This window comes from Candida dubliniensis, chromosome 1 (genome assembly GCF_000026945.1).
Source record: "Candida dubliniensis CD36 chromosome 1, complete sequence".
NCBI classification, from domain to species: Eukaryota; Fungi; Ascomycota; class Pichiomycetes; order Serinales; family Debaryomycetaceae; genus Candida; species Candida dubliniensis.
In genome coordinates this window covers 2,558,883-2,584,848 of record NC_012860.1, presented here as the reverse complement: position 1 = coordinate 2,584,848, position 25,966 = coordinate 2,558,883, and the positions used below count along the sequence as shown (strand labels likewise).

At 36.5% G+C, this 25,966-nt stretch overlaps 13 protein-coding genes across 13 annotated transcripts; 8 read left to right on the top strand and 5 right to left on the bottom strand. All coding sequences in view use genetic code 12, as the record gives it.

Moving 5' to 3' along the window:
* Nucleotides 1-177: 177 nt before the first annotated feature.
* On the top strand, nt 178-1,698 carry CD36_10900 (homoserine o-acetyltransferase, putative; the record flags this gene model as incomplete). Its single annotated transcript, XM_002417687.1, has 1 exon — nt 178-1,698. The coding sequence occupies one exon, from the start codon at nt 178-180 to the stop codon at nt 1,696-1,698; it is 1,521 nt and encodes a 506-aa protein (XP_002417732.1).
* A 47-nt stretch (nt 1,699-1,745) lies between these two features.
* On the bottom strand, nt 1,746-2,393 carry CD36_10890 (early-Golgi apparatus integral-membrane protein, putative; the record flags this gene model as incomplete). The annotated part of the gene is made up of 1 exon (XM_002417686.1): nt 1,746-2,393. One exon carries the CDS (start codon nt 2,391-2,393, stop codon nt 1,746-1,748), a length of 648 nt encoding a protein of 215 aa, XP_002417731.1.
* Nucleotides 2,394-2,733: 340 nt separating this feature from the next.
* On the bottom strand, nt 2,734-7,866 carry CD36_10880 (phospholipase D, putative; the record flags this gene model as incomplete). The annotated part of the gene is made up of 1 exon (XM_002417685.1): nt 2,734-7,866. The coding sequence occupies one exon, from the start codon at nt 7,864-7,866 to the stop codon at nt 2,734-2,736; it is 5,133 nt and encodes a 1,710-aa protein (XP_002417730.1).
* A 516-nt stretch (nt 7,867-8,382) lies between these two features.
* Nucleotides 8,383-8,760, bottom strand: CD36_10870 (DOPA-dioxygenase, putative; the record flags this gene model as incomplete). The annotated part of the gene is made up of 1 exon (XM_002417684.1): nt 8,383-8,760. One exon carries the CDS (start codon nt 8,758-8,760, stop codon nt 8,383-8,385), a length of 378 nt encoding a protein of 125 aa, XP_002417729.1.
* A 255-nt stretch (nt 8,761-9,015) lies between these two features.
* CD36_10860 (conserved hypothetical protein) lies at nt 9,016-9,628 on the bottom strand (the record flags this gene model as incomplete). Its single annotated transcript, XM_002417683.1, has 2 exons — nt 9,016-9,518; nt 9,598-9,628. 2 exons carry the CDS (start codon nt 9,626-9,628, stop codon nt 9,016-9,018), a joined length of 534 nt encoding a protein of 177 aa, XP_002417728.1.
* A 179-nt stretch (nt 9,629-9,807) lies between these two features.
* On the top strand, nt 9,808-10,899 carry CD36_10850 (conserved hypothetical protein; the record flags this gene model as incomplete). Its single annotated transcript, XM_002417682.1, has 1 exon — nt 9,808-10,899. One exon carries the CDS (start codon nt 9,808-9,810, stop codon nt 10,897-10,899), a length of 1,092 nt encoding a protein of 363 aa, XP_002417727.1.
* Nucleotides 10,900-11,078: 179 nt separating this feature from the next.
* On the bottom strand, nt 11,079-11,669 carry CD36_10840 (H/ACA ribonucleoprotein complex subunit, putative; the record flags this gene model as incomplete). Its single annotated transcript, XM_002417681.1, has 1 exon — nt 11,079-11,669. One exon carries the CDS (start codon nt 11,667-11,669, stop codon nt 11,079-11,081), a length of 591 nt encoding a protein of 196 aa, XP_002417726.1.
* A 395-nt stretch (nt 11,670-12,064) lies between these two features.
* CD36_10830 (endocytic protein, putative) lies at nt 12,065-16,101 on the top strand (the record flags this gene model as incomplete). Its single annotated transcript, XM_002417680.1, has 2 exons — nt 12,065-12,080; nt 12,197-16,101. The coding sequence occupies 2 exons, from the start codon at nt 12,065-12,067 to the stop codon at nt 16,099-16,101; spliced, it is 3,921 nt and encodes a 1,306-aa protein (XP_002417725.1).
* A 568-nt stretch (nt 16,102-16,669) lies between these two features.
* Nucleotides 16,670-17,830, top strand: CD36_10820 ((taurine catabolic) dioxygenase, putative; the record flags this gene model as incomplete). The annotated part of the gene is made up of 1 exon (XM_002417679.1): nt 16,670-17,830. One exon carries the CDS (start codon nt 16,670-16,672, stop codon nt 17,828-17,830), a length of 1,161 nt encoding a protein of 386 aa, XP_002417724.1.
* Nucleotides 17,831-18,343: 513 nt separating this feature from the next.
* CD36_10810 (zinc cluster transcription factor, putative) lies at nt 18,344-18,919 on the top strand (the record flags this gene model as incomplete). Its single annotated transcript, XM_002417678.1, has 1 exon — nt 18,344-18,919. The coding sequence occupies one exon, from the start codon at nt 18,344-18,346 to the stop codon at nt 18,917-18,919; it is 576 nt and encodes a 191-aa protein (XP_002417723.1).
* A 780-nt stretch (nt 18,920-19,699) lies between these two features.
* CD36_10800 (DNAJ-like HSP40 co-chaperone, putative) lies at nt 19,700-20,644 on the top strand (the record flags this gene model as incomplete). Its single annotated transcript, XM_002417677.1, has 1 exon — nt 19,700-20,644. One exon carries the CDS (start codon nt 19,700-19,702, stop codon nt 20,642-20,644), a length of 945 nt encoding a protein of 314 aa, XP_002417722.1.
* Nucleotides 20,645-20,926: 282 nt separating this feature from the next.
* Nucleotides 20,927-21,733, top strand: CD36_10790 (chorismate mutase, putative; the record flags this gene model as incomplete). Its single annotated transcript, XM_002417676.1, has 1 exon — nt 20,927-21,733. The coding sequence occupies one exon, from the start codon at nt 20,927-20,929 to the stop codon at nt 21,731-21,733; it is 807 nt and encodes a 268-aa protein (XP_002417721.1).
* Nucleotides 21,734-23,128: 1,395 nt separating this feature from the next.
* CD36_10780 (betaine lipid synthetase, putative) lies at nt 23,129-25,396 on the top strand (the record flags this gene model as incomplete). The annotated part of the gene is made up of 1 exon (XM_002417675.1): nt 23,129-25,396. One exon carries the CDS (start codon nt 23,129-23,131, stop codon nt 25,394-25,396), a length of 2,268 nt encoding a protein of 755 aa, XP_002417720.1.
* Between the last annotated feature and the right edge of the window lie 570 nt (nt 25,397-25,966).

Genomic DNA, 25,966 nt, shown 5'->3' with positions numbered 1-25,966 from the left:
GTAATACGTGTATTTTTTGTTTTCAAGAGGGCATTCTGGGCTTACAATGGTTGCTAAACCCATTAGTAATTATAGGACTCTCATTCTTTATAATTCTTCTTCTTCTTCTTTTTTTTTTCTATTTGGTACTTTCTAGTAAAGCAAAAACACTTTCTATTAGGCCAAATCATATCAGCAATGTTATCTGCTTCAACCAAGAAACTTTTACCAAAACTACCTATTGGTTGTTCACCACTGAGAAAAATCATTTTGTATTCATCAAAACTATTCAGTACTTCATCCACATACTATAAACCCCTACAATCTGAGAAAACTACGGGCTCCAACCCAGCACTCACATTTCCTTGTCTAGATAAATTGGAGCATAAAAATGAGCAGTTGTCAAAAGGTAACCTTAAAGCATCCTCTACATCATTAGAATCTGGACCAGAACCAAGTTATGGCAACGTGAAAACTGGATTTCATGTATATAAATCAAAGAAGCCCATATTTTTAGATCATGGAGGGCATTTACCCGAGTATGAAATAGCATATGAGACTTGGGGACAATTAAACAAAGAAAAATCAAATCTTGTATTGGTTCATACTGGATTATCTGCTTCCCTGCATGCTAAGTCACAACCAGAAAATCAGCAAAATGGATGGTGGGAAAATTTTATTGGACTGGGGAAATTCATTGACACGGACAAGTATTTTGTTGTTTGTACAAATGTACTTGGGGGTTGTTATGGGTCAACCGGGCCCTCGTCCATTGACCCTGCAAATAACGAACAATATGCAACCAGATTTCCAATACTAAGTGTTAACGACATGGTTCGTGCACAACGGGAGTTGGTGAGAGACCAATTTGGAGTTGACAAAATCCATGCATCTATTGGTGCATCTATGGGAGGGATGCAATCTTTGGCATATGGCTGGGAATTTCCAGATGAGGTTGAAAAAATTATTACCATTAGTGGTTGTGCAAGGTCACATCCATACTCAATTGCCTTGAGATATACACAAAGGCAAGTATTGATGAGTGATCCAAACTGGAACCGTGGGTCTTACTATAACAAAACCCCACCACATGTTGGTATGAAGTTAGCTAGAGAGATTGCTACCGTAACGTATCGATCAGGACCTGAATGGGAATATAGATTTGGTAGACAAAGGGCTGACGAGAGCCAACCACCTGCATTATGTCCAGATTTTTTGGTAGAAACCTATTTAGATCACGCTGGAGAAAAGTTCTGTCTTGAATACGATGCAAATTCTTGGCTTTATGTTTCAAAGGCAATGGATTTGTTTGATTTGGGATACAAAAGTAGAAGCAAAGCATTAGAATCTAGATCCAAAGCTGAATCGCTGTACTCAGGTAAAGTTACGAGCAATATTCCCAAACTTGCTATTCCTGAAACCCCATACCAAGAAAAATCCACAAAGGCCATCATTACAGTAGAGGAAGGTCACCTTGATCTAAAGAAAGGGATGACTCGATTGGCCAATAAAGATGTGCTAGTTGTAGGTGTGGAGTCAGATATTTTGTTTCCCGTTTGGCAACAGCGTGAAATTGCAGATGTATTGATGGAAAATAATGTTTCGGGTAATGTCGAGTACTTTGAATTGGGAAACGATATATCCAATTATGGGCATGACACTTTCTTGTTAAGCTTGAATGATATTGGTAGACCAGTGAAGAAATTTTTAGAAGACTAGAGTTTCTTTATATTACAATAACGGCAAAAATATGTGATTGATATATGTTAATACACAATTGATCCGTGATGAGGATCTAATTCGTAGCCAAACTTTCTACTAATTGCATAAATGTACTCTCTCAAATTACCCACAAGCACCTTTGCCAAACCGTTGTTTTTCTTTTTATCATCTGGTTTATCCAAATGGTGTGGCAATAAATTATCATGAGCACTCAAACTAACAAATAATGCAAACGGAACAAGCCAAACCAATAACCCAAAAAATGAGCATATTTCGACAAAAGTGGGAATACGTGGCGGTACATAATCAGGTCTCAATCTCACTTCCAATGGAGGGATGTAAGGGTTGTTGAAATGATGGAACCATAAAAAGTGATTACTTATAACTAAAACACATGAAAGCAAAAACACTGGCGAAGACAATTCAACATAAGGAAACTTGTGTAAATTCTGCAAATACACATAATAGGAGAATATTGAAAACAAAGTTAATTTAATAGGAAATTTATCAAAGATTAGCAATAATAGGAATGTCACTATTATGGAATAAATCAATTTCTTAAGTAATCTTTTAGTTGGCTCTGTATGTTCCTCAACTAACTCAGATATATAATATAACCCCGAAGCAATCGAAAGTACTAGTAAAATAAAACCAACTATGGCACCAATGTAAGATAGCAATTGAAGAAACATCCTTCAGTTTTCCTAATAACAGTCAAGATTAATAAAATAACTCAACTGTCTGAGTAGAGCTGTGGATTTATGATTGTTAAAATATTGGCTTTTCTCAAATTTTTTTTTTTTTTTTTTTGCTTTTGCTTTTGTCTTGAACCTGATTTCATGGACTTTCACAGTTTTACCGCGTCGTTCCACACAACTGATACCTATACTGCAAGATTGTTCATTTAGAGTATAATTTAACAAGGCCTACCACCTACCTTGATATGTCAACAACAAATCACAATAATATTTAGTATATATAAAAAAAAAATAAACAGTTTCTATTAAAAATTAAATTATCAACTCTGTAATCTCAATCGTAAATTTCCATTGGTGGAAGCCTATCGGTGTTGTAGAACCAATTATTGTTTCGCAACTCAACACTTAACCATTCGGCTGGAAAGTACACCAAGTGGCCCTGCACTGCATTCAATAGTCTCTCAGCCGAATTTTTATCATATACAACATCACCACTTTGGATTTTTCTTCTAGCTAAGTAAGTACGTGCTCTTTTCCTGGTTTTAGACGCTGGCACCGTTCCAGCTGTAGCAGAGGGTTTATCAGTAGGGGTTCCCGATTCTTCTGACTCCTCTCCTTCGGTGCTCGTCTTTTCTGCACCCTGAATGTTGCCTTCGGATTTATGGGCTGTTTTGTCACTAGCATGCTTGTCCCGATTTTCTGCCACACCAGCAAATGTACTAACACGACGACTAAGCTTAGCTCTCAAGTTGGTTTCTTGTTCCAGTTTATTTTGATTCTCATGACCTCTTTCTGGTGGCGCCTTACCTAACAAACCATATTCGTCCTCACTTGCTTCGTCAACTTGTTCTAGTCTAGAATTGTTTGCACGTCGTGGTTCCTGGTTGTCTCCCACTTCAGCTTTTTCATCCGAGTAGTTTTCTGCAAGTTGACCTTGGTCGGTGTCCCTATCTTGTGCTTTCATAAACATACTTTGCAATTTTGTAAAATGTGTGTACTCTGACCATCGACCCACAACATCATCTGGTTGACAATGGAACACCATACGGTATATATCAGTGTTTCTCCTTGCAAACTCATTCCATCTTGCTTCGTAGAAATCAGGGTCGATAGGATCTTCAAATTCATAAGGATCAACAAAGTTACTTACAGCAGCATTAGGGGTTGTCAAATTGTTAATGATATCTCTAGCAGCGGACTCACTCAAAGATACTGTTGGAAATTCCTTATCCAAACTAAAGTCGGTATCAATTCCCTCGGAAGTAGGTAATGTGCCACTAACAGGCAATCCTTGGGAATCACTACCATCACCAGCATTATCACTTTTAGACAAAACTGGTAATCCCAATTTTGCCCTTCTCTGGTTCTCTGTATCATTCATGCTCTTTTCTCTAGCAGCAAGTCTTTGCAAATAGGAGATCTTCTTAAGCAACATCCATCTTTCCTTGTTTCTTTCTGCAATCATGTCTTCAGATTCGTCATCCATTTCTCCACTCATATGACAGTCATCTGACTCCAAAAAGTTTCTGACACTATCAAAATCAGGCAAAAATGAACCTGTTGGATTAGTCTCCATTGCAAGAAGGGAAAGTTCATTCAAAAATTTACCACTACTAACCCTTGCCCTCTTTGCCAACTTTGACTTGTATTTGTCTAATCCTTCACCATAAACATCTTTTTTATGCGACTCGCTATTTTGAACCCTGTTATCGTATGAATGTTTCTTGCTATCACGCACACCTTTGTTGGCTTCAAATGGACCTGTACGATTGTTAAATGAAATTGGTAAGAAAAGAGGGGGAGGCAAAGTTGTGTCTTCTTCTTCAAAGTTAACCTCGGCAATTTCAGCATCATATTTCGATACATGAATAAATTCCTTCCACCTCCTGGTTCCCTCTGGTTGCTGTAATATATCTCTTGATGCAATCTCCACCATAGCAGACAATGTCCGATTCTCTGGATTTCTAAACTTGTTAGTGGCAAATTTCTTACCTTCCTCTGAAGCAGCGAAGTTTTCGAATCTCTTAAACCTTCTCTCCACAACATCAACGATATCGATATTAACTCCAAGATGTTCTCTCATCAATCTCATTCTTAATGTGTGAGCAAACTTTGCTGCCAAGTACGGCTTACCGTTCATTTTACTCTTTACCATTTCCTTGTCACGAATAACTGCAGCAACTTCAGAATCACGGACACCACGCATGGACCTCTCGTTGATGTTGGCACTCCCAATAATAACGGATCTGTCATCGACAATCATAGTTTTTGCATGAATATACAACTGTTCAGTAACCAATGTTCGGTTGGAACCTATTCTACCCCATTTCCGTAAGGAGAAAAACTGGATATATTGGTCTGGGTCAATGCCCTTTTTCCTCAATTTTGCAAAAATTGAAGTCTCACCTCGGGAAATCGACATGTACTGACATTGCATGATCACACGCACAGACGACCCTTCTGCTTCATCAACTTGAGCTTCAAAACCAGGCATCAAAGGTATAACAATAATAGCTTTCCAATTAGTACCTTCTCTATGTGCTCGAATGATCCTGTCAACCAACGCATCACCAATTCTATTCTTGATTTCAATACCATCAATAAAGCAAGCAGTTACAAAAAATTGATTCTCAATATAAACAAAGTGTTCAGATGTTTCTATTAATTTGAGATATGCATTTTGAATGCTTTGCTCATGTTCCTTCAAACCAAGTGACCAGTTTCCGGATGATCTTAATAACTGGACCTCGCAGGTACCATCTAGTCCATGAGCCAATACCTCTTCTTCAGTCAAATCCGAAGGAGGTAACAAAAGTGGGGTGAGTCTGCTTGGCCTCTTTTGTCTAATCAAGTAATTCCATCTCTGAACAAAATGTCTGGCCAAATCTCTTGCAGTCTGACCACATGTATACATATGGACATCATGCCAAGGCATACGAGGAACAATATTTCTGTTATACATAGATTCATATGGTTTTTCAAGCTCCAGAAAATCTTTGACTCTAGGATTGGAATAATCTTTCCCCACAAAAACTTGAAAATTGGCAAAGTTTTCTGCTGTGATTCTGTCGTCTTGTGCGATATTTGAAAAATCTACACCAGAATCATCTGTTAAGGCGTGATCTGGTGTGTCGTATCTTCCATAACACAAATCTATACCACCCAAGAAAGCATATGTGTGGTCGACTATACATAATTTTTCGTGATGAGCCCAAAAGAATGTATTCTGAAGAAGTTGATTTGGAGATCTAATAACATGAATATTCTCTTCGTCAAGAGACAATATAGAATGTTTTGTATACAATGAGTCAGTAGCAACCGTTGACCCAACATTTCTGTAAATTATCACAAAAATCTTAACACCTTCTTTAGCTTTTCTTTGCAATAATCGATCAATTCTGTATTGTTGGTTTCCATTTGCCGGTCTTCGAAGATACAATTCCGGAGAAAGCCACCAGTCATGTATCATAATGGTATCCTTGGCCATTTCCAAAGCAGTGGAAACGGCCCAAAAATAGTCTCTAGCGTCAACAAACCACTGGGCAAAACAGTTCTCTCTAACTGGGGCAAAGGAATCAAATCTCTTATTTTGGGACCATATCGTCAGGTTTTGCATAGTTCTGAGAGAGTCAATCCAAAGAGAATGTTCTCTTTGAGATTTTGGCAGCATCACCAATTTTCTCTCTCTATTTTCCAAAGTTATCTTCAAATGTGGGAAAAACTTGTTTTCATTTTCATGCATTTGTTGTTGAGCAACAGAGGAGTTGTCAAATAAGGAGTCATCGTCATCCCTGTTTGCAATCTCCAAATTTCTGGCACTGATCTTGAAATCACTATCAACTAAGAATACATCCAAAGGGGTAGTAGAGTTAATGTCTGAAACATATGTGACATAACTATTTCTTACAAGCATCCACTTTTCAACTCTTCTCTCATAGATTCCTTTTAAATCATTCACTTTGAAATGGCCCACTCTCCAGCCCTGTGCTTTAGCTGTACCCCCAATATGCACTGGACCCTGTTTACCAGTATAACCAGATTCATAACTCAACAAAGACGAAAGAGGTGACAACTCAAAGAAAGTAAACAAAATGTTTGCCAGGGTTTTCAACTCTGTAATTTCAATCAACTCTTTCAAATAATTTTCAACATCCTTCATAAATTGGACATTCTTTTTCCGTCTGAGTTCAAGTAGTTCAGGATACTTTTCGAGTGATCCCACTGATGTTATACTTCCCAAACGCAGTCTCACTCTAGACAATGCTGATGGTACTGGTGAGAGCGAATGGTTGTCGTTGTTATCTGGTGCTAGAATATGGTCATCTTTTACACGCAGATCAGATAAAACACTTTTGGTCTTTTTGCTTCTTTTGTTATCCAATTTTCGAATTGGTGGAATTGGAAGTCTGGGCAATGGTTGAGATTTGTTTCCCACGACTCTACTTACAATTCTCGTTCTCTCGAGTTTGTAGGCCAAGTAAGCCAAGTCAGTAGCGTTCCTCTCAATGCTCCATTTCATTCTGTGCTTGTCAATTCCGTATTCTAAATCAATTCTGAATCTCCTATTTCTACTTGTTTCTTTGGGAGTGACATCAGTTAACCTGAATCCAAGAACTGACAACAACAACGGAGCTCTAGTTATACCATGCTCATCTTCTAACAAGCAAGAAGCCATTAAATTTATTGCAGGAGCACCAGTGGACATACCTGCTAGTAACTTTTCTGCCCTCTCCATAGTGGCATTTTCCGACTCGTCATTAAGCTCGTCGAATTCGGCTGTCATTGTACTTTGTCGTTTATCCTTGGTCTTTCTTCGATTGAAACGGCGCAATGTCTTTTTAAGTCTACCACTCTTGGTGGTGTCTTCTTTGGGATGCAAGGCATCATGCAAATTTGCAAATTCCGGCTCGGTAGGCGAGGTTTCTTGATTAGTCGATACTGATCTCCCTAAAATTCTCGACTGCATGAAACCACTCAAGGTTGCTGAACGGGTATGTGTAGGTCTTGATGATTCCTTTCTTGATGGATATTTGTCAACGTCTTCATCATTCACGAGCTCGAATCGGTTCAGATTTTGCTGCTCATCCTCCAAATGCTTGCCCTTTGTATGCAGTTGTTGTTGGTGTCTATCAGTGTCATATCGATACTCTTTATCATCGTTGGAATAGTAAAATGAAAGAGGGTTGCCTATTACTTGTGATGAATCGTCACGAGTATTCGGTGACGGAGACCTGTGATCTGGAAGAATGGGTCCATTATGGACAGATCGAAAAATTCTGTCTATATCCAGCAGCTGTCTAATAGCATCATTACTGTCAATAGTTCCATTTTCCTGTACTTCGTTCAAATCGTGTCTATCACCCTCCTTCTCATTACCAAAAAAACCTTTTGATTTCAGTTTATTGTCATTTCCATTCAATGGGTTCTCGTCTAATGGTGAAATGGGTTGTTCTACTGTTGGCAGCATTTTCAAATGAAAACGTGGCTGAAACAAAATGTGAGTTAGGTCGTTTATATTCTCGAATTATTCTTCTATAATTCTCTTTAGTTCACGGTTTCTAAACGTCCAAGCTTTCAGACAGATATTCTCTTCTTGAAATAAAAGAAAAGAGAAAATGAAATTGATATATATGAAGAAAATGTTGTTGTTTGATTGCTGTAGTTTTATACTACTATGTGACTTTTTTTTTTTTTTTTTGTTTTTTCGCTCTTGAATTTGTTGTTTACTTTTTCTAGGCTAAACCACGAAGTTAGACGGAGAAATTTCGCAGGCGGCAGTCTCTTCTCCACGCTTCTTAATCCCCACTGGAGTAAAATGACAAGGGAGAAAAATATACAAACTCTATTTCCTTGACAATACGACGAACCAATAACTAATAATACAAACGTAACATAGATTAAAATGTTGCAAATATCAACTGAATATCAACTGCATACCCTACTACTAATTACATTAACCTTTTTTTTTTCCCCTCTTTCCTACTCAAAGCAAACTAGTATCCAAACGGACTTTGTGACCCAACCACAAAGCATGCTCTGTGTGGTCCTTGAGATCACCCTGGTCGCTCCGTGGATGAATTAAAACAGATAATGGTCCATGGTTCAATTGGAAATAAGGAATTATAACTTTGAAAATTTCAGGATCTTTGAAATCCAACTCCCACATTCTAATTGGATGTGGCCCAATTGGTTTTTCCCAAAACTTGTGAACTCTTATCTCACCATTCTCAATTTCCTTAGCAAAGTCTTTTAATACTTTCTCCCTTAAGGCAAGAGCCAACTTTTCTTCTTTTTCATTACCATAATATGTATGCACATCATATGACTTGATGCCACCGTAAAATTTGTGATCTTCTCCCATATTCTAATTGTATCTCAAAATAAAGTGTAACTTTAAATATATCAACAAGGTGCCAGGAATTGTAATTTGTGGGATTTATAAATCGTTTTATATGTATTCGTCGGTTTTCCTTTTTTTTTTTTTTTTTTTGGTGTGTCTAATATTTTGTCTATATTATCTACTCGTTTAGTTACCACGCATTGTTATTGCTGACAAATATTTGTAATATTACTAAATTGTTCCTGCAACACAGTAATAATCAGGAGACAACAAACTCTAGTGTTTTACATCTTTTAATTGAATGTTAACGTAATCTTCACTAGAATATGACTGAGCATCAGCTCTCTCTTGAATATCTGTAGAGTCTTGATCAGTGCTTTCCTCGTCATCATCATCCGGTACTTCGATAATATGTGTGTTTAGTTGTCTGTAATTTATTCTTTTCTGTCTGGCCCTGTTTTTACTCCAAGTGACATAGCCAACACTTAGCCCCAACCCTAGAAGACTCCCTAGTATATTGGCTACTATATCATAAATGTCAAATACTCTTTTTGGGTTGACTAGGTTTTGTATAATCTCCAGCCCCACACTTCCACCTAAAGTACAAATGATTAATGTGATATTTCTCAACACTTTCAAAGACTTGTACTGTGTATCAAACACAAAGAAGAACTCAAGGGTTAAAACACAGAATGTGGTAAAGTGAATTAACTTGTCGTAGGGCAAATGAATCAGTGCAAAGCCCAAGTAACAGGCACCGATAAGTGAAAAGACAAATACTGGGTAAAACACATCAGTTAGTACTACACCATGAAAACCTGAAAATAACAGAAACACACATGTTCAGTTGATACATACAAATTAACACGGGATATCTAATGGATACCATTCTGATGGATTGGCCAATTATTATCAAATAAAAGAAGAATTAAATGCTGGAAATATGCTTTATGGAAGATCAACTTCTTTCAGAAAAGAAAAAACCAAAACAGAACTTGAAAAAAAAAACAAAAAGAAAAAGGACAAGCCCATCAACCTTCAAACAATCAAACGTTCTTTCTAAAATCAATGAACAGATCAAATTTACATATACTGTTTTTTGTACAGAAAAGGTGGAGCTCTATAGACTACTTACTAAAGTCTATACCACAGTCATCACAAACTACCAATATCTACCAACCATCTAAAAGCTCAAAATCAAATAAATCTAAAAATCTATCATCAGAAAGACAACTCAAATCTTATAGGAACAACATTGTGTCGCCTTTAAGATTAAATAAAATATATTCTCCTAGCTGGTACACACCGTATAAGGAAAATGATCTAGTGAAATCCCATCAATTTTTCAAAAATGCCAGAGTTGAATTGGATTGGACATTAGCAGACTATGAAGAAATACCAGACGTGAAATACGCAAAATTAGCAAAAGAAAGAGAAGAGAAGTTGAATAGCATTGATCCATATTCCAGAAACGAAACAACCGAATCCATGCTAAATTCTAGAAAGACTTTTGGTATTAAGCCAGATCTATTGCGCGTACTTCCAGAAGTGCTTTTTATGGGTCATACAAATGTTGGAAAATCTTCTTTAATTAACAGCCTTCTAGTAAATAACAAGTCTATTAGCGGACCCTCACAGCTAGCTTATGTCTCCGCACGTGCTGGCTTTACCAAGACCATCAATTGTTTCAATTTCTCTAAGAAACTAAGAATTATTGACAGTCCGGGTTATGGGCAATACGGAGATTTGAAACAGGGAAGAGTTGTTGTAGATTACATATCAAAGCGTCATCAGTTGAAAAAAGTATATGTGTTGATTGATTCTGTTGAAGGGTTTCGTGAGGAAGATTCTTATATATTCAACATGTTGATAGATGAAGGGGTGCCCTTTGATATCATATTTACCAAGGTCGATAGCGTGGTCCTGAAATATATCCCTAAAAATGCTTTTGAAGCAAGCAATTGTTATGATTTAATTAAAGCTTGTAATGATAAAGTGGTGGACCACTATGGCAAGCTTATTGCTAGTTCAGGTCTAGAGGATATTGCCATGATTCCAACGTTTTTATTTAGTAATGCCAGTGCAAATAAATTTGTACCCAAGCCTGTGGGAATGAATGAAATCCAAAGTAATATTCTCGATAGCTGCAATTTGCTTTGATGTTTATGACAGTGCGATTTTGGCTTTGGTTACGCCTAGGCTGTCTTTTCTTACGGCTCTCAATCAAACATGTTTGAACTCTTTGCTGTTGTATATAGAAACTAGATATTGTGTACATAAGTGTATAGAAAAATGCTAGTGTACAAAAAAAAACAGGAATACTGCCAGACCATTTACTTCTAAAATCTTCCTCCTCTTCCTCCTCTGAATCCACCTCTACTGTTTCCACGGGATCCACCACGGCCACCACCTCTTGATGAGAATCCACCACGGCCACCACCTCTTGATGAGAATCCACCACGACCACCACCTCTAGATGAAAATCCGCCACGGCCACCACCTCTAGATGAAAATCCACCACGGCTGCTTCCACCTGCTGATTTTCCACCAGTTTTCCTTTTAGGTTTTGGACCCACACTTGGTGGTTTTGGTAAAAATCTTTCTAATGGTAATAACTTATCAGGACCAATATAAAACTTATCCCCTTCTTTAAAAGATTCTGCTTTAACACCTTCTGATGGTTTGATTGTAAAAAATACTTCATTTAATGGACCCAAGATTTCGTCCACTTTCCCAACCTGTGTCTTATTTTCCAAGTATATTGGGGCATTAAAGTATGGAATTTTAACGTTTATAGAACGACAAACAATGTCACCTTCACAAGCTTGCATGAATGAACCCATCTCTAATACTGTATCTGGAGGGCCATATTGAATAGGACCGGATCTGCCTCCGCGTCCGCCTCTGAATCCACCTCTGCCTCTATTCATTTTGTATGTTGGTGAAGACTGTAAAGTATAATTATTGAAGAGATTGTAGAATAGTTATTTTCAATGAGCAGAAGAAAAAAAAAATTGGTGAAAATTTCAAACTCATCGAGACATTCTTAGAGATATTCTGAGACAATGTCGTACTGAATTTATCGGTTACTGAGGATATCATTAAAGTCGTGCACAAATGTTGAAATGGGTCAAATTAGTACTGGTTGGAAGTTTTTGTTTGTTCCCCCTATAATGTCAAAAAAACAAACAAAGTCCAAAAAAAAAGCATTATCGTCATTACCAACGGTTTGAATCACCATTCTATATTCTTTTTCTTTAATAAAAAACAATATTGTTTTGATAAAGCTGAATAATTGGATTATTGGATTAAAGGAAGTTTGATTATGAGTATCTCGCTGTGTATGTATTGGTTCCCCCACCCCCCTCCTCCTAATTATCTCATTCTAGGAGCTTTTCCATTATATCCCGATCGGATATTCAAAAGTAGTATATACTAACAAATCAAAATAAAATAGCTACGCCTGCTTTTAAGGTGGGTCTTACACCTGAGGAGAAAAGGTTATACACTCAATTATTTAAATCATTGGATCCGGAGAATACCGGTGTCGTTACCGGGGACAAAGCAAGAACAACATTTGAGAAATCCGGATTGCCACCTTCTATCTTGGGTGAAATCTGGCAAATATCTGATCTGAACAATTTGGGGTTTTTAAATCAATTTGGGTTTTGCTATGCAATGAGATTGATTGGATATACACAATCAGGACAACACCCAGTACCAGGGTTAGCAGACGTTCCCGGTCCGTTGCCGAAATTTGTGAATTTGGGCTTACCACAGCAAAATGTTTTACAGCCACAATCTGCAAGTAGCTCATTTATGTCGTCTCAACCTAATGCTTCTATGCCGCAATCTGCCGCTTCGCAAGATTCTTTTGCTGCTGTTTCTCCTGGTGATTATCAAAAGTTTTCTCAATTGTTTATCAAGACTGTTGGGTCCGCTCAAGGTGATTTAGATGGATCCCGAGCAAAAGATATTTTTTTGAAAGCTAAGTTGCCAACGACAACTTTGGGACAAATTTGGAGTTTGGTTGATAGATATAATACTGGGAAATTAAATATCGGCGGGTTTGTGATTGCCATGTATTTGATCCAAGGATTGTTAAGTGGCCATATTAAACAATTGCCACCATTCTTGCCTGAATCGATTTGGAAGTCAGTTGAGCAACCACAGCTGCTGCCACAGCTGCAACTGAATCCAGTAATTGCAGCTCAAAACTCCGTGCAATCTCGTCAAGTGTCCCACAGTTCTATTAACTCTCAACTGACTGCAATCAGGCATCCGGCTTCAAGAGATGTATCAACTACCAGTGAATGGGTTGCAACACCTGCAATGAAACAACAATACGAGTCGGTTTTCAACAATCTTGATAAAGAAAAAAAGGGTCACTTAAACCCAGACCAAGTTGCATCATTTTTAATGACATCGAAATTGAATCAACAAGATTTGGCATTGATCTGGGATTTGGCCGATATTCAGAACTCGGGAATATTTTCAAAATTGGAGTTTTCTGTTGCTTTGTTTTTGGTTAACAGAAAAATTACCGGTAAACCTTTACCAAATGTCGTTCCAGATGAATTGCTTGTTTCGTTAAAACAGGAGTCAGCAGGTTCAAGTACTTTGGAGTCACAGCCACATCAGCAGCAGCAGCAGCAGCAACAACAACTACAACAACAACGCCCAGTTTCAGATATTCAAAATAGTTCAGTTCCGGCTCAATCGCAAGCTATTGCCAAATCGAAATCCTCTATAGACGATTTGGTTGATATTTTTGGGAGCTCCAATGCAGTTGCTAACAATACACCTTCCTCGGCACCTCAAGCTAAGCCAGAACTTGTACAAAGAGTATCAAGTAGTGAGTTATCACATACAGAAGCACCAAGAATTCGTAATACCTTGACTGGTTCATTTAAACCAACTTCAAGTTTTGGTCAGTCATTAATGCAACAGCAAGACACCCGACACCAGTCACTGTCGTCCAACTTGGCATCTCCAGTTGAAGAAAAGAAACAAGTACAGAGTTTGCCTGCTGACGAAACGAAAGCTGCACCCCAACCTCCACAACCACAGCAGCAACAAAAATCTGTCAATTACGAAGCATTGAGAAGTGTCCCTCCACCACCATCGTCATCATCATCATCACAGCCACAACCTCCAATCCAAAAGAGGGACAGTACACCAGTTGCTAGTGCTATTTCTGCACCAAATTCTTTTGTGTCTGCATCGCAACAACCATCTCGTGAAAGGTCTGTGTCGCAACAGGTTTCCACTAATAGCAACGATGATTTGTTGGCAGATCCAGCTATTTCCGGACAGTTATCTCAGGCCACCTCTGATATTGCCAATGTTTCAAATCAAATAAAGTCTCTTACTAATCAAACCACCAATTTACACGAAAAGAAAACGAGAGCTGAAAAAGAACTTCAAAGAATATTAAACACAAAGTCTGAAATTGAAAACAAATTGAAACAATTGAGGGCTTCATACGACAACGAAGTGAAACAAGTGGAACAGGTTGAAGCAAATTTAGCAACTGCTAAAGAGGAAACGGAAGCATTGAGATCTGAAGCATCTATTGCCGAAGCAAAAGTCAACTCCTTGTCGAGCGACTTACATGACAAACAAGTCGCTATGGAAAGTTTACAGAAAGAAAATAGTACTTTGAAAGAAAAATTGGGTAGTTTGAATGCAGAGATTGTTGAGCTTGAGAAGCAAGCTGCTTCTAAGAGTCAAGAAACTCAAACTTTGTCTAACCAAGTTGCTGTCAAGAAATCACAAGTTCAAGTCGCCATAGTTAAGAGTGAAGAATTGAAGAGTAAGATTGCCGAGATCGAAGCTTCGCATAAGCAATTGCAATTGGATTTGGACAATGCTGAAAGAGAAAGATTAGAATCTGAAAATCGAGCCAAGGAGTTGCATGCAAAGTCTGTGGAATTGGAACAAAACAAACCAACAAAACCAAGTGCGGGAATAAGTGCCGCTATTGGTGCAGCTACTGCTGCCGTTGTGGGTGGTGGTGTGGCAGGTGTTGCTCATCACCTTTCTACTGAAAATGTGGAATCAAGTGGCTCTGGGTTAGCAAATGAACCCGTCGAACGCTCTGTGGAAGATCAATCGCGGTCTGATAATGGTATAGAAGAAACTAACGCTAGATTTCCTCAATTGCAGATCAGTGAGCCTGTTGATAATGCCACGAATACAACCTCCTCAAATATCACCGATCGCGCTACTGATGATGAAGAAACTCCTATAACTTCCCCAAGCAATTCAGATTTCCAATTTCCACAAGGAAACAATGCAGCTATTGTTGGTGGTATGGTAGGTATGCCTGGTGTTTTAGTTGGAGTTCAAAGAACCGAATCTTTGACTTCAAGTGTTCAAAACAACGCAGCCTTATCTGTGCGTGATGATAACATAGATGAAATTAGTGATCGTGAGACTTTGGAGAATGCTGACAGTAGCGAAGAAACTGCACCAAATACTGTAAATACAGGCAGCTTTGATAGCGCCGAAAGGCAGCATCTTGAAGGAAGTGACAAAGGTTCTTCTTCTTTTGAAATTGTTAATTCTGAAGAAGCAAGATCTCCAGAACATGGGAGTGAGGAATTTCCTCCAATTAGAGAATTGGATTACCAAGAAAGTGATTCATCGGATGAAGGAGAGGAGCAAACGTTTGATGATGCTGTTGATAACTTACATGAACAAAACAAGCTGTATCAATCTAGAAGCACTGTTGGGAGAGAGGTTGATACTGTTCCTTCTGAAAATGTTCAATCTACAGGAGATTCCAACTTTGATGATTTTGACTTTGACAATTTGCAGCCGGCAGCTCCCGAAACTGATACAAATGAGAAAGATTTTTTCAATGATGAATTTACTAATTTAGAAGCTGCTAATGTTGATAATGTAGGCGATGAAGAATTTGACCATGAAAATGATGATTTTGGTGGATTATCTGAAGAGTTCACCAACTCCAACGCACCAGACTTCAATCGTCCAGAAGAATCTAGTACTGCTCCTTTAGAGGGAAATGATGAGTGGGAGCAATTATTTGCAGGGTTCGGAAATGCCCAACCTCAAGCTGCCACTTCGCAACCAGAGGAACAATCTCTGGGTGGTATACCAGTATCAGGCTCGGCTCGGGTGTCGGAGCCGCCTAGTTCTGTGTCGGTACCATTTACGCGCGACCCACCAAGATATGAATCCCCTCCTGCAGCTCAACCTAATAGAAACTCGGCAAATGATTATGCTATACAAGAATTGGTGGGAATGGGTTTCGATGAAAAAACTGCAATTGATGCTTTGAAGAAAGAAAACTGGAACTTGGAAGCTGCTACAAACTACTTATTGGACACTGCTTAATTGCTTTCTTTCTTTTTTTATTATTGTTGTCCTTTATCTTTCGTGCTTTTCTAGTTATGTCTGATTTTGATTTTTGTTTATTTTAATTGTACTGTTGTTTATAGTTTTTGAATAACTGTTTGAATGTATGTATATATATTGTACGCTAACGTTTTGTTGGTGTGTGTGTGTGTGTATATGTACATGTGTAGCATAGAAAAATTGCTATCCCGTGCCTTTTAGAACCAAAAGAAATATTTGTTGTATAAATTGCATCATTATGAGTTGCTTCTCTCAAAAACTGTGGCTTTGTGATAAAAGATATCCCGTACAGTTTGGCCATCGCTACCATATAAAGTTGATTAATTGGTAAACACAGAACAAAAAAAAACTATGGCGCTCGGGTCAACCTTCATACATTTACCATGCGGTGTGGATTAAGGTGTGTAATCTTACCTATTGACTATGCTTATTGCCAATTTATATAAATAATGCTGTAGTTTCTCTTCCCTGATAATCTGAATAGTTTTCAAATAACAAATTAAAAAACTTGACTAATATATCTATAACATATTCCTACTACATAAACATGGCACAACGATTTGGTAATTCAGATATTCATTTCAATAAAGATTTTGATGAAGTTGATGCAGACGGTGTATTGGTGATTAACAAACGTAACAGAGAACAAGCAAAGTATCCAGATTTTTTGCCATCCTGGGATCCAAGTCATAAATTACCTCCGTTGAAATTTGAAAGGTACATTGATCCTGGTTCAAGAGCTGATCCTTCTTTCCCAAACTTGTTTCCCAAAGATGGATCACATAAAATCAAAAGAATTACACCAAAATTCGGTTCTGAAATCGATGGTGTTCAATTATCACAATTGAATGATAAAGGGAAAGACGAATTGGCTTTACTTTTGGCACAAAGAAAAGTGTTATTGTTCAACGATCAAGATTTCGCAGACAAAGGTCCTGGTTTTGCTGTTGAATTTGGTAAATATTTTGGGAGATTACACATTCATCCAAGTTTCGGCTCTCCTCGTGGCCATCCAGAGTTGCATATTACCTACAGAAGACCAGAAAAGGGGGAATTGGAAAGAGTTTTTGCCCATCGTACCACAAGTGTTGGATTCCATAGTGATGTTTCCTATGAAATCACTCCTCTGAGATTTACTCTTTTCCAGGTGTTAGAGAGTGGTGATGGTGGTGATACTGTTTTTGTTGATACAGTTGAAGCTTACAATAGATTATCGCCAGCATTCCAAAAACGATTGGATGGCTTGCATGTGTTGCACACTTCAGAAGATCAAGCTGCAAATTCAGCACACCAAGGTGGTGTTGAGAGAAGAAAAGCTGTCTCAAACATTCACCCATTGATAAGATTGGACCCTGTCACTGGAGAAAAATCTTTATACGTCAACAAGGCTTTTGGACGTAGAATTGTTGAGTTAAAGAAAGAAGAATCAGATTACTTGTTGGATTTCTTGCATAACCATATTGAAAAGAGTCTGGATTTGCAATTGAGAGTAAACTGGGAACGTGGGGAAAGAAAAAAGGTTGCTTTGTTCCACAACAGTGGAGTGTCCCATACTGCTACTTTTGATACTGAAGAAGGTGAGGTTAGACATGCTTACAGAATTTCAGTGTTAGGTGAGCGTCCAATCCTGAACTTGGAAGACTTGAACAAAGAAGATTATACTCCTGGTGATTTAGCTGATGCCTTGAGTGCAATCAAACCTATTTAGGGTAAATGTTTAGTTAAGTATTAAGTTTTTGATTTTGTGTATGGCAAGGCAATATTTTGTTGTAGAAAGTTTTCCAGAACGAATGCCAAACTTAAAAATGTATAATTGCAACTTCAGTGATGAGGCGCGAAATAAATCGAGTTTGACATGGAAAAAGAAAAAAGAAAAAAGAAAAAAGAAAAGGGTAAATGTATGCCCTTATGGTAGCGCGTCAAATGGCACTCAATTTCATTTTTTCTGATGAAGTTTTTTTTTGCCATTTTCGCTTAGTTCTGTGGTGTCACCTTCCGAAAACATATTTTTGTTCTGTGTGAGTTGCCATTTTAGCAAATGTTTTTCCACAAATCGCAATTGAAAACGAGCGGTTAATCAAATGACTATTACCATTTACAACCATAAACAGAAACTATACATTTAGTAACATCCTATGTTTTAAAAACCATGCTTAATGAAAAAAAAAATTTTTCAACTTTTCACTTTGTCTTTCTTTCATCAAATACGGTATTATTAAAGATGGAGTTGAGTTATAGATCATATCAAAAGGTGTTGAATATTTCATTGAAACCAAAAGCAACTAATGCATGTTCCAAAAAGGCTTCCACTGTCGCAACCACAAAAAAAATAGCCAAACCAAAACGTGACGAGAGCCAAATCAAGCGTAGAACGAAAACTGGTTGCTTGACTTGTCGAAAGAGAAAGAAAAAGTGTGACGAAGATAAGGTGAATGGCAAATGTCAAGCTTGTACCAGAAACTTTTTGGATTGTTGTTGGCCAGATCCAAACACTTTCAAAACTAAGAATGTCAAACCACAACAACAACCACAACAATCCACGGTAGTGAAACCACAAATGAGTCCAATAATAAGGCCCAAGAAATGTGATATCAATTACTTACTACAATCTCAACCGGAAGCTACAACTCCAGCTGTTGCACAGCCAAAAGTGCATATTCCATACCCAAGTCCTACATTATCACCAGTGTTTGCTGAAAGCAAACCTACTACCGAGGTTAGCTCATTTTCTTTGCCTCCCCTCTATAATTTAAATTACAGGCTTCAAACCAAAGACAGTAATGTGAGGTCAGTATAGAGATTTTAAATAGTGGTTAATGTAATGAAATGAAATGACATGTTTATCAAAATGTATTAGTAATCGCAGCAGGTGGTGTAAAAAAAAACATCTCTAATAACACTCTTAACAGGAAAGATCGTTATCTATGGAATACGACAACTGCTGCAAAATATCACAAGAGCACAGTTATTAAGTGCATGCCCGTTAATAAACTGTGACTGGAAAATATATAGAATGGTTATCGTTTCATTTGTCGGTATTTTAAATTGAACTGTTTTTAATTTCATTCTAAATTGGTTGCTTTTTTCTACAAAATTAGTGCTACCCAGTTATATACAAAATATTTACCCATCCTATAAAAAATACAGGCCATGTAGATAATAGAAGTGTATTATATGAAATATCTCTCCACTAAATCACTGAAGTATTCAATCCAATTTGAATAGAACTTTTGCGCAAATATGTTGCAATAATATTTTCAATACCTGTCCCAGCCATAGAAAAGCAGTGTTCTTCTCAATAGTTCAAAATCTTGCAAGCATAGGTTGAAACGCCTGACTACTTTTCAAAGAGACTATAAATCACAATGCAAATGTAGAACAGGACAGGGTTTCCTACAACGAGCGATGTTCTTATTGCTACTTTTGTGTGAAATCAAACCCCGACTTTCGCACTCTAAATTGATGAATAGTTGACAGATTCAAACTATTTTTCCTAACAATTTTTTTTTTTTTTTTTGAATGGCTTATCTTAAACACCATACTTTTTCTAAATCAGCTCACCACCATTTCAACCCTAATGTTGTCTCTTTTGCAAAAGCGAATTGCGGCAACAATAAATTGCAATACAGCTATAAACAAGGCTCATTATGCCACAGCATCACAAGAGCCAATAGATCATCATAAACGGTTTCATCTTCATGAATGGCCAAAGTCCGCCAAGCCCTCGGCATATGAGATATTTGGATTAACTTCTAAAGATATGGGGATGTCTACATTAGAGCTAAATAAAGTTCTCAAAAGGAAATATTTAGCGTTAGTCAAGATATATCATCCGGATACGTCACTTTCCATCCTATATAAGGGTGGTGAAATGACCCCAGAAATGAAGAGAAAAAGATTTGATATGATCCAAGAAGCCTATGATATATTGAAAAATCCCAGACGTAGAACCGCATATAATCGGTATCAAACCACGTCATGGGATCAACAAGGAAGATATTCTGGAGATGGAGGGCAATGGAGTAAAGAGAATTTTGAAGCTTATAGAAGAGCCCATGCTCATAGAACAAGATATAATTTTGAAAATGATGAACAATTTTGGCTGGCTAGTACATGGCAAGATTATTATCAAATGAAATACAACAGACCTCCACCAACAAAGGAAGAATTAGAGAAAAATAAGTATAAAATCTTATTTGGGGTTATTGCTGTTGGTGTATTGGGGTTTGGATTACAAATAATGAATGCCATTGATAAAACAAACCAGTATTTACTAGAGACTCATCGTTTGAATATGAAATCCATGAAGGATTTGAATGAAAGTTATGATAATTATGGTGAAGGTTACAGTGATGCCGATAAACTCAGAAGGTTTTTGATAAATCGAAGAAGTACTATCAAACTGAAAAGAGAAGAAGGGGAAGGAAAAGAGCCAGAGCCTAGCGATCACGAACTATTGACAAGGTTTGCCAGGAAAAGAGTAGATATATGGGATAAGGAGGACAACAGCAATAATCGTTGAATGGTTTAGGTACATTAGTATATATTCATAATATATGTTTTCGTCAATAACTTTGTGTCTTTATGCCATTTTCCTATTCCGGGGACAAATGCATAAAGGAAGAAAGAAAAAACGATGATAGGCAAGAATTGCTAAAAATTGAAAAGACAGATAACAGACCAACAAAAAAAAAAAAAAATCTCGTTCAAATTTTCAAAATATTTTTTTTTTTTTCCAAACCAATATTGGAATACCCTCCACATTAAAGCTATTGCAATACCAACAGAAATAAACTAACCGATCATGGACTTTATGAAACCAGAAACTGTACTTGATCTTTCCAACATTCGTCAAGCATTAGTGAGGATGGAAGATACTATTGTGTTTGATTTAATCGAAAGATCTCAATTTTTCAGCTCACCATCAGTTTATGAAAAGAATAAATATAATATCCCCAACTTTGATGGAACTTTTTTAGAATGGGCCTTATTACAAATGGAAATTGCCCATTCTCAAATTAGACGTTATGAAGCACCAGATGAAACTCCATTTTTCCCAGACCAATTGAAAACCCCAATTTTACCACCAATTAATTATCCTAAAATATTGGCCAAGTATTCTGATGAGATTAACGTGAATTCAGAAATAATGAAATTTTATGTTGAAGAAATTGTGCCGCAAGTGAGTTGTGGAGAAGGAGATCAAAAGGAAAATTTGGGTTCGGCATCTACTTGTGACATTGAATGTTTACAAGCTATTTCAAGAAGAATCCATTTTGGTAAATTTGTAGCAGAAGCAAAGTATCAAAGTGATAAACCATTATATATCAAGTTGATTTTGGATAAAGATGTTAAGGGAATTGAAAATTCAATTACTAATAGTGCAGTGGAACAGAAAATCTTGGAAAGATTGATTGTCAAGGCTGAAAGTTATGGAGTTGATCCATCATTGAAATTTGGACAAAATGTACAAAGCAAAGTGAAACCAGAAGTAATTGCAAAATTATATAAGGATTGGATTATTCCATTAACCAAAAAAGTCGAAATTGATTATTTGTTAAGAAGATTGGAGGATGAAGATGTGGAGTTGGTGGAGAAGTATAAGAAATAATCATCCTGATTCCAACTGTTGGTCAAATGTTTTAGTCTGTTTTTTTTTTAAAAAAATGGGGTTGTTGTGTATACTATACTTTTGGTGTTGTTGTAATGTATGGGCGACAGGATACTGAATTAGGTAAAAAGAAAGATGAATAAAGTTGCAAGAAAGATTTTCGAAAGACTAAGCAGCCTTGAAAGTTTTTCTTTTTCTTTTTTTATGGAAAAAAAGTGAAAAGGAAAATCATTGTGGAGTAGAATGGAACAATACTAATTGAAAGCTTAATTGGAGAAAGGATTTCATAACTATTGTTTAAATTTAATTAACATTCTTGGGTTGATTATTTTGTTGGGAAATTAAATCCAGACTATGTTTTATTGAAACTTTTTTAGACTAACAACAGAATAGACATATATATATATATAAGCACAATAATTAAAAGATGTTTTGTATTTGTAGTTATAATTGATATTGATGGGGGTAGTAGTTGTAGTGTTCTGTCTTGACTAATAATACCCCAATCAATTTCCGAGTATCACTTGACAATAAAAGTGAATTTGCAATTCGACTTACAAGACAAATCAGTGAAATTGTTGAGATAGTTTAAACTTCTCCAACAAAATAAGTTTACGGTTAGGTATACAACAACAACTGCCAAACTACATTAACAATTGACTCAAACGCATGTGCAAATACAAGACTTGGTTTTTTTTTTTTTTTAAAGAAAAAGAAAACAATTGCAACCTCTGATTGAATGGTGAATATTTAATGGGGAGGAAAACGTGCTTGGCCTAGAAGAAGTCCAAAAACTAGAACAACCACGAATATTGTGAAGATGAATTATAGTACTAGAAGTTAGACAGTCGTGTGGGTGTAAATAAAATCTGTGGTTGTTGATAAAGAAAGGCCCACGGGTTCACTTTTCAAATAGTTTTGTTTGGGATTTCTGAATTGTCACTCGCATTTATTATTTCTTCTTCTTCTTCCTTTTTACCTCTTTTGATAGTTAACTTTCTTGTCTTGTACTTTTTTGTTTTATAATAAAACGTGGTGATATTGATCCACACGTACCTATTTAAGAATTTTCCTTCTTTCTTCTTATTTTTTTTTAGACTTTTGTGATAATGAAATTTTCCAGATTGTTTGAAATAACAACTCGTCTTGGGTTATGATTAAACAAATCCTCTCCTTTCCAACAAAAATAACATACACTAAATTTTAAAAACTATATAAATACTTCAATAGCAACCCATTAACCAAAAACTTTTTCAGAAGAAATTGTTTTATTCTTGTTGTACTTTGTTTAAAAGTTTTCATATTTTATATTTTTTTGTTCATTTCTCATTCTTTCTATTTTTGCTTTTGCAGCCGCTTGAAACACTACAAGTTTACTATATACTTTTCTTCAACATGTCAGAATTCATAGTTGATTTGTTTCCCTCGGAAGTTTCTAAACTTTATTTATTCACTTCATTTTCTGTTTTATGTGGGGCAGTTTTCTTTTCTGCCAAAGTCAACAGGACCATTAACTCAATTTTGGTGTTTTGTTGGGCTTGCTTCATCAAACCTTTGATTCAAAAAAAGACCAAAGGTCCAAACAAGAATCAACAACAATCTTTAGAATCATTCTACAAAAACCAAGCTCATATTTACGACAACACAAGAGAGTTTTTATTGAAAGGAAGAAAAGAATGTCTTAGATTGGCTATTTCTCATTTACCAAAGAAGAAAGATCTTATTTGGATTGATATTGGTGGTGGAACTGGTTCCAACATTGAATTCATGAATGAAATTAGTAAGATATCTGAGAATTTTAAGGCAGTATATTTGGTCGATCTTTCCCCATCATTGTGTGAAGTTGCTAGAAAAAGATTTGAAGCACATGAATGGACAAATGTGCATGTATTAGTTGCAGACGCCTGTGATTTTACTATTGATTATGATAGTGCTGATTTAATCACGTTTTCCTATTCATTATCAATGATTCCAACTTTCAATGCTGCTATCGATAATGCAGTTTCTAAATTAGACATGGAAGGTATTATTGCCACTGTTGATTTTGGTATTCAAAGCAGTGACACTTCAATGGGTCGTATCAATACTGTTGGTGGGTTGGTAAACAGAGATATTCCTTGGATATTACGTAACTTTTGGAGAATTTGGTTTGAAGCCGACAAAGTGTTTTTGGATTCTTCAAGAAGAAACTATTTGGAGTATAAATTTGGTACCGTTAAGTCTTTGAATTCATATAACAAAGCCTTGGGTAAAATCCCATATTATATCTGGATTGGTTGTGATAAATCAAAATCACACACCATATTGGAAAGATTGAATTGTTTAGCCACTGAATCCCCTTATCTTGCTCCAACCACAACTCCAATTGCTAATCAGCTTGAAGATATTCCAATTTCTAAAGGCCATGAAGCTGCTTTAATCAACTTACAGAAAAATTTACCTTACCCATCAATGTACTATCAAAAGGAGTATTGGAGAGTTTACTATGATGAAATGAACCCATTATATGAACAGTTTAAAAACCAATATATTTATGCTTTCACTTGGGAAGATCCTCGCGAAGATAATAAACTTTTGAATTTCACTAGTGATGATACTGTTTTGGCTATTACTTCAGCTGGTGACAATATTTTGAGTTATGCTAGTTTACCAACACCACCTAAGAAAATCCATGCTGTTGATCTTAATCCATGCCAAAACCATTTGTTAGAATTGAAATTGGCCAGTTTTAGATGTCTTTCTCAAGAGCAAATTTGGTCAATGTTTGGTGAAGGTAAGATTGATAATTTCAATGAAATTTTGATTGATACATTGGCCCCACACATGTCTTCTAATGCTTTCCAATATTGGATGGATAAAGGACCTAAAACCTTTTCGGGTAAAGGTCTCTATGATACTGGGTTTTCCAGATGGGCATTAAGATTGTCAAGATATGTTTTCAAAGTTTGTGGTGTTAGTAAATACGTTGAAGAACTTTGTGCTGCAACAACTATGGAGGAACAATTGAGAATTTGGAATGAACATTTGAAACCTACTTTGTTTAATCCTGTAGTTGGTTCATTGCTTGTTGGTAACCCAATGTTTTTATGGAAAGCTTTAGGTGTTCCTGCTAACCAAGCAGCATTAATGGGACCATCGGTTATTAAATATGTTGTTGATACTTTGGATCCTATTATTAAAAGATCATTGATTTCCAATGATAACTATTTTTACTATTTATGTATGATGGGAAGATACACCAAGAACAATTGTCCTGATTATTTAACTACAAAAGGATTTAATAGATTATCTAGTGATACTCCTGCTGCTGTTGCTGCTGGTGGCTCATCTCCAATTGACAATCTTAGAATCCACACTGACACTTTAAATGAAGTCTTTGGTAGATTGAAAGAAAAATCAATTACCATTGCTATTATCATGGACCATATGGATTGGTTTGACCCAAATGGTAGAGATGCAATTAACGAGATTACTGCTTTGAAAAGGTGCCTTGCCCCAGGGGGTAGAGTAATGCTCAGATCAGCAAGTACAAAACCTTGGTACTTGAAAGTTTTCAAGAACTTGGGATTCAAAGAGGAAGAAAATGTTGTTCGTGAACCTGGTTCAAGTATAGATAGAGTTAACATGTATGCCAATTGTACAGTTTTAACTCTTGTAGATTAAATAGTTATAATATAAGTTTCATTATTATATTGTTAGTTGTGATATTCTTAGATTTAAACCCTTACAGTATGAAGTCTCGGTATATTCGTGATAACTATTGGAATATTGAAGTATAGACGCGTCTTTAGTCTTATACAAATGTTATTCCGACTACTTTGGTAGACACGATTAGCTAATTTATTGATAGTATATTAACTATTTTAATGAAATTCCTGCATTAACATCTTTACGATATCAACCTTGTTAGCACATGGTATGCGAATACCCCCTCTCTATGTGAAACTACATAGCAAATCAGATAGGAGATGGTTCAAACGTTTCCATCAACAGATTCGGTGGAGGGAGCAAATATAAAACAGAAACTTCTGAACATTAGCATAAACGTTTAATTACAAAACACCCACGTTTCTTGCTTCACGTCTTCAATATTTTGCTCATTTTTTTTTTTTTTTTTTGCATTTTTGTGTTGAAATAGATGTAGGTCAAAAGCAATATACATGAGATAAACAAAATATAAAGTAAATCTTAATGGTTTTTTTAAAAATTATATCATTTACAACTCGATCACAT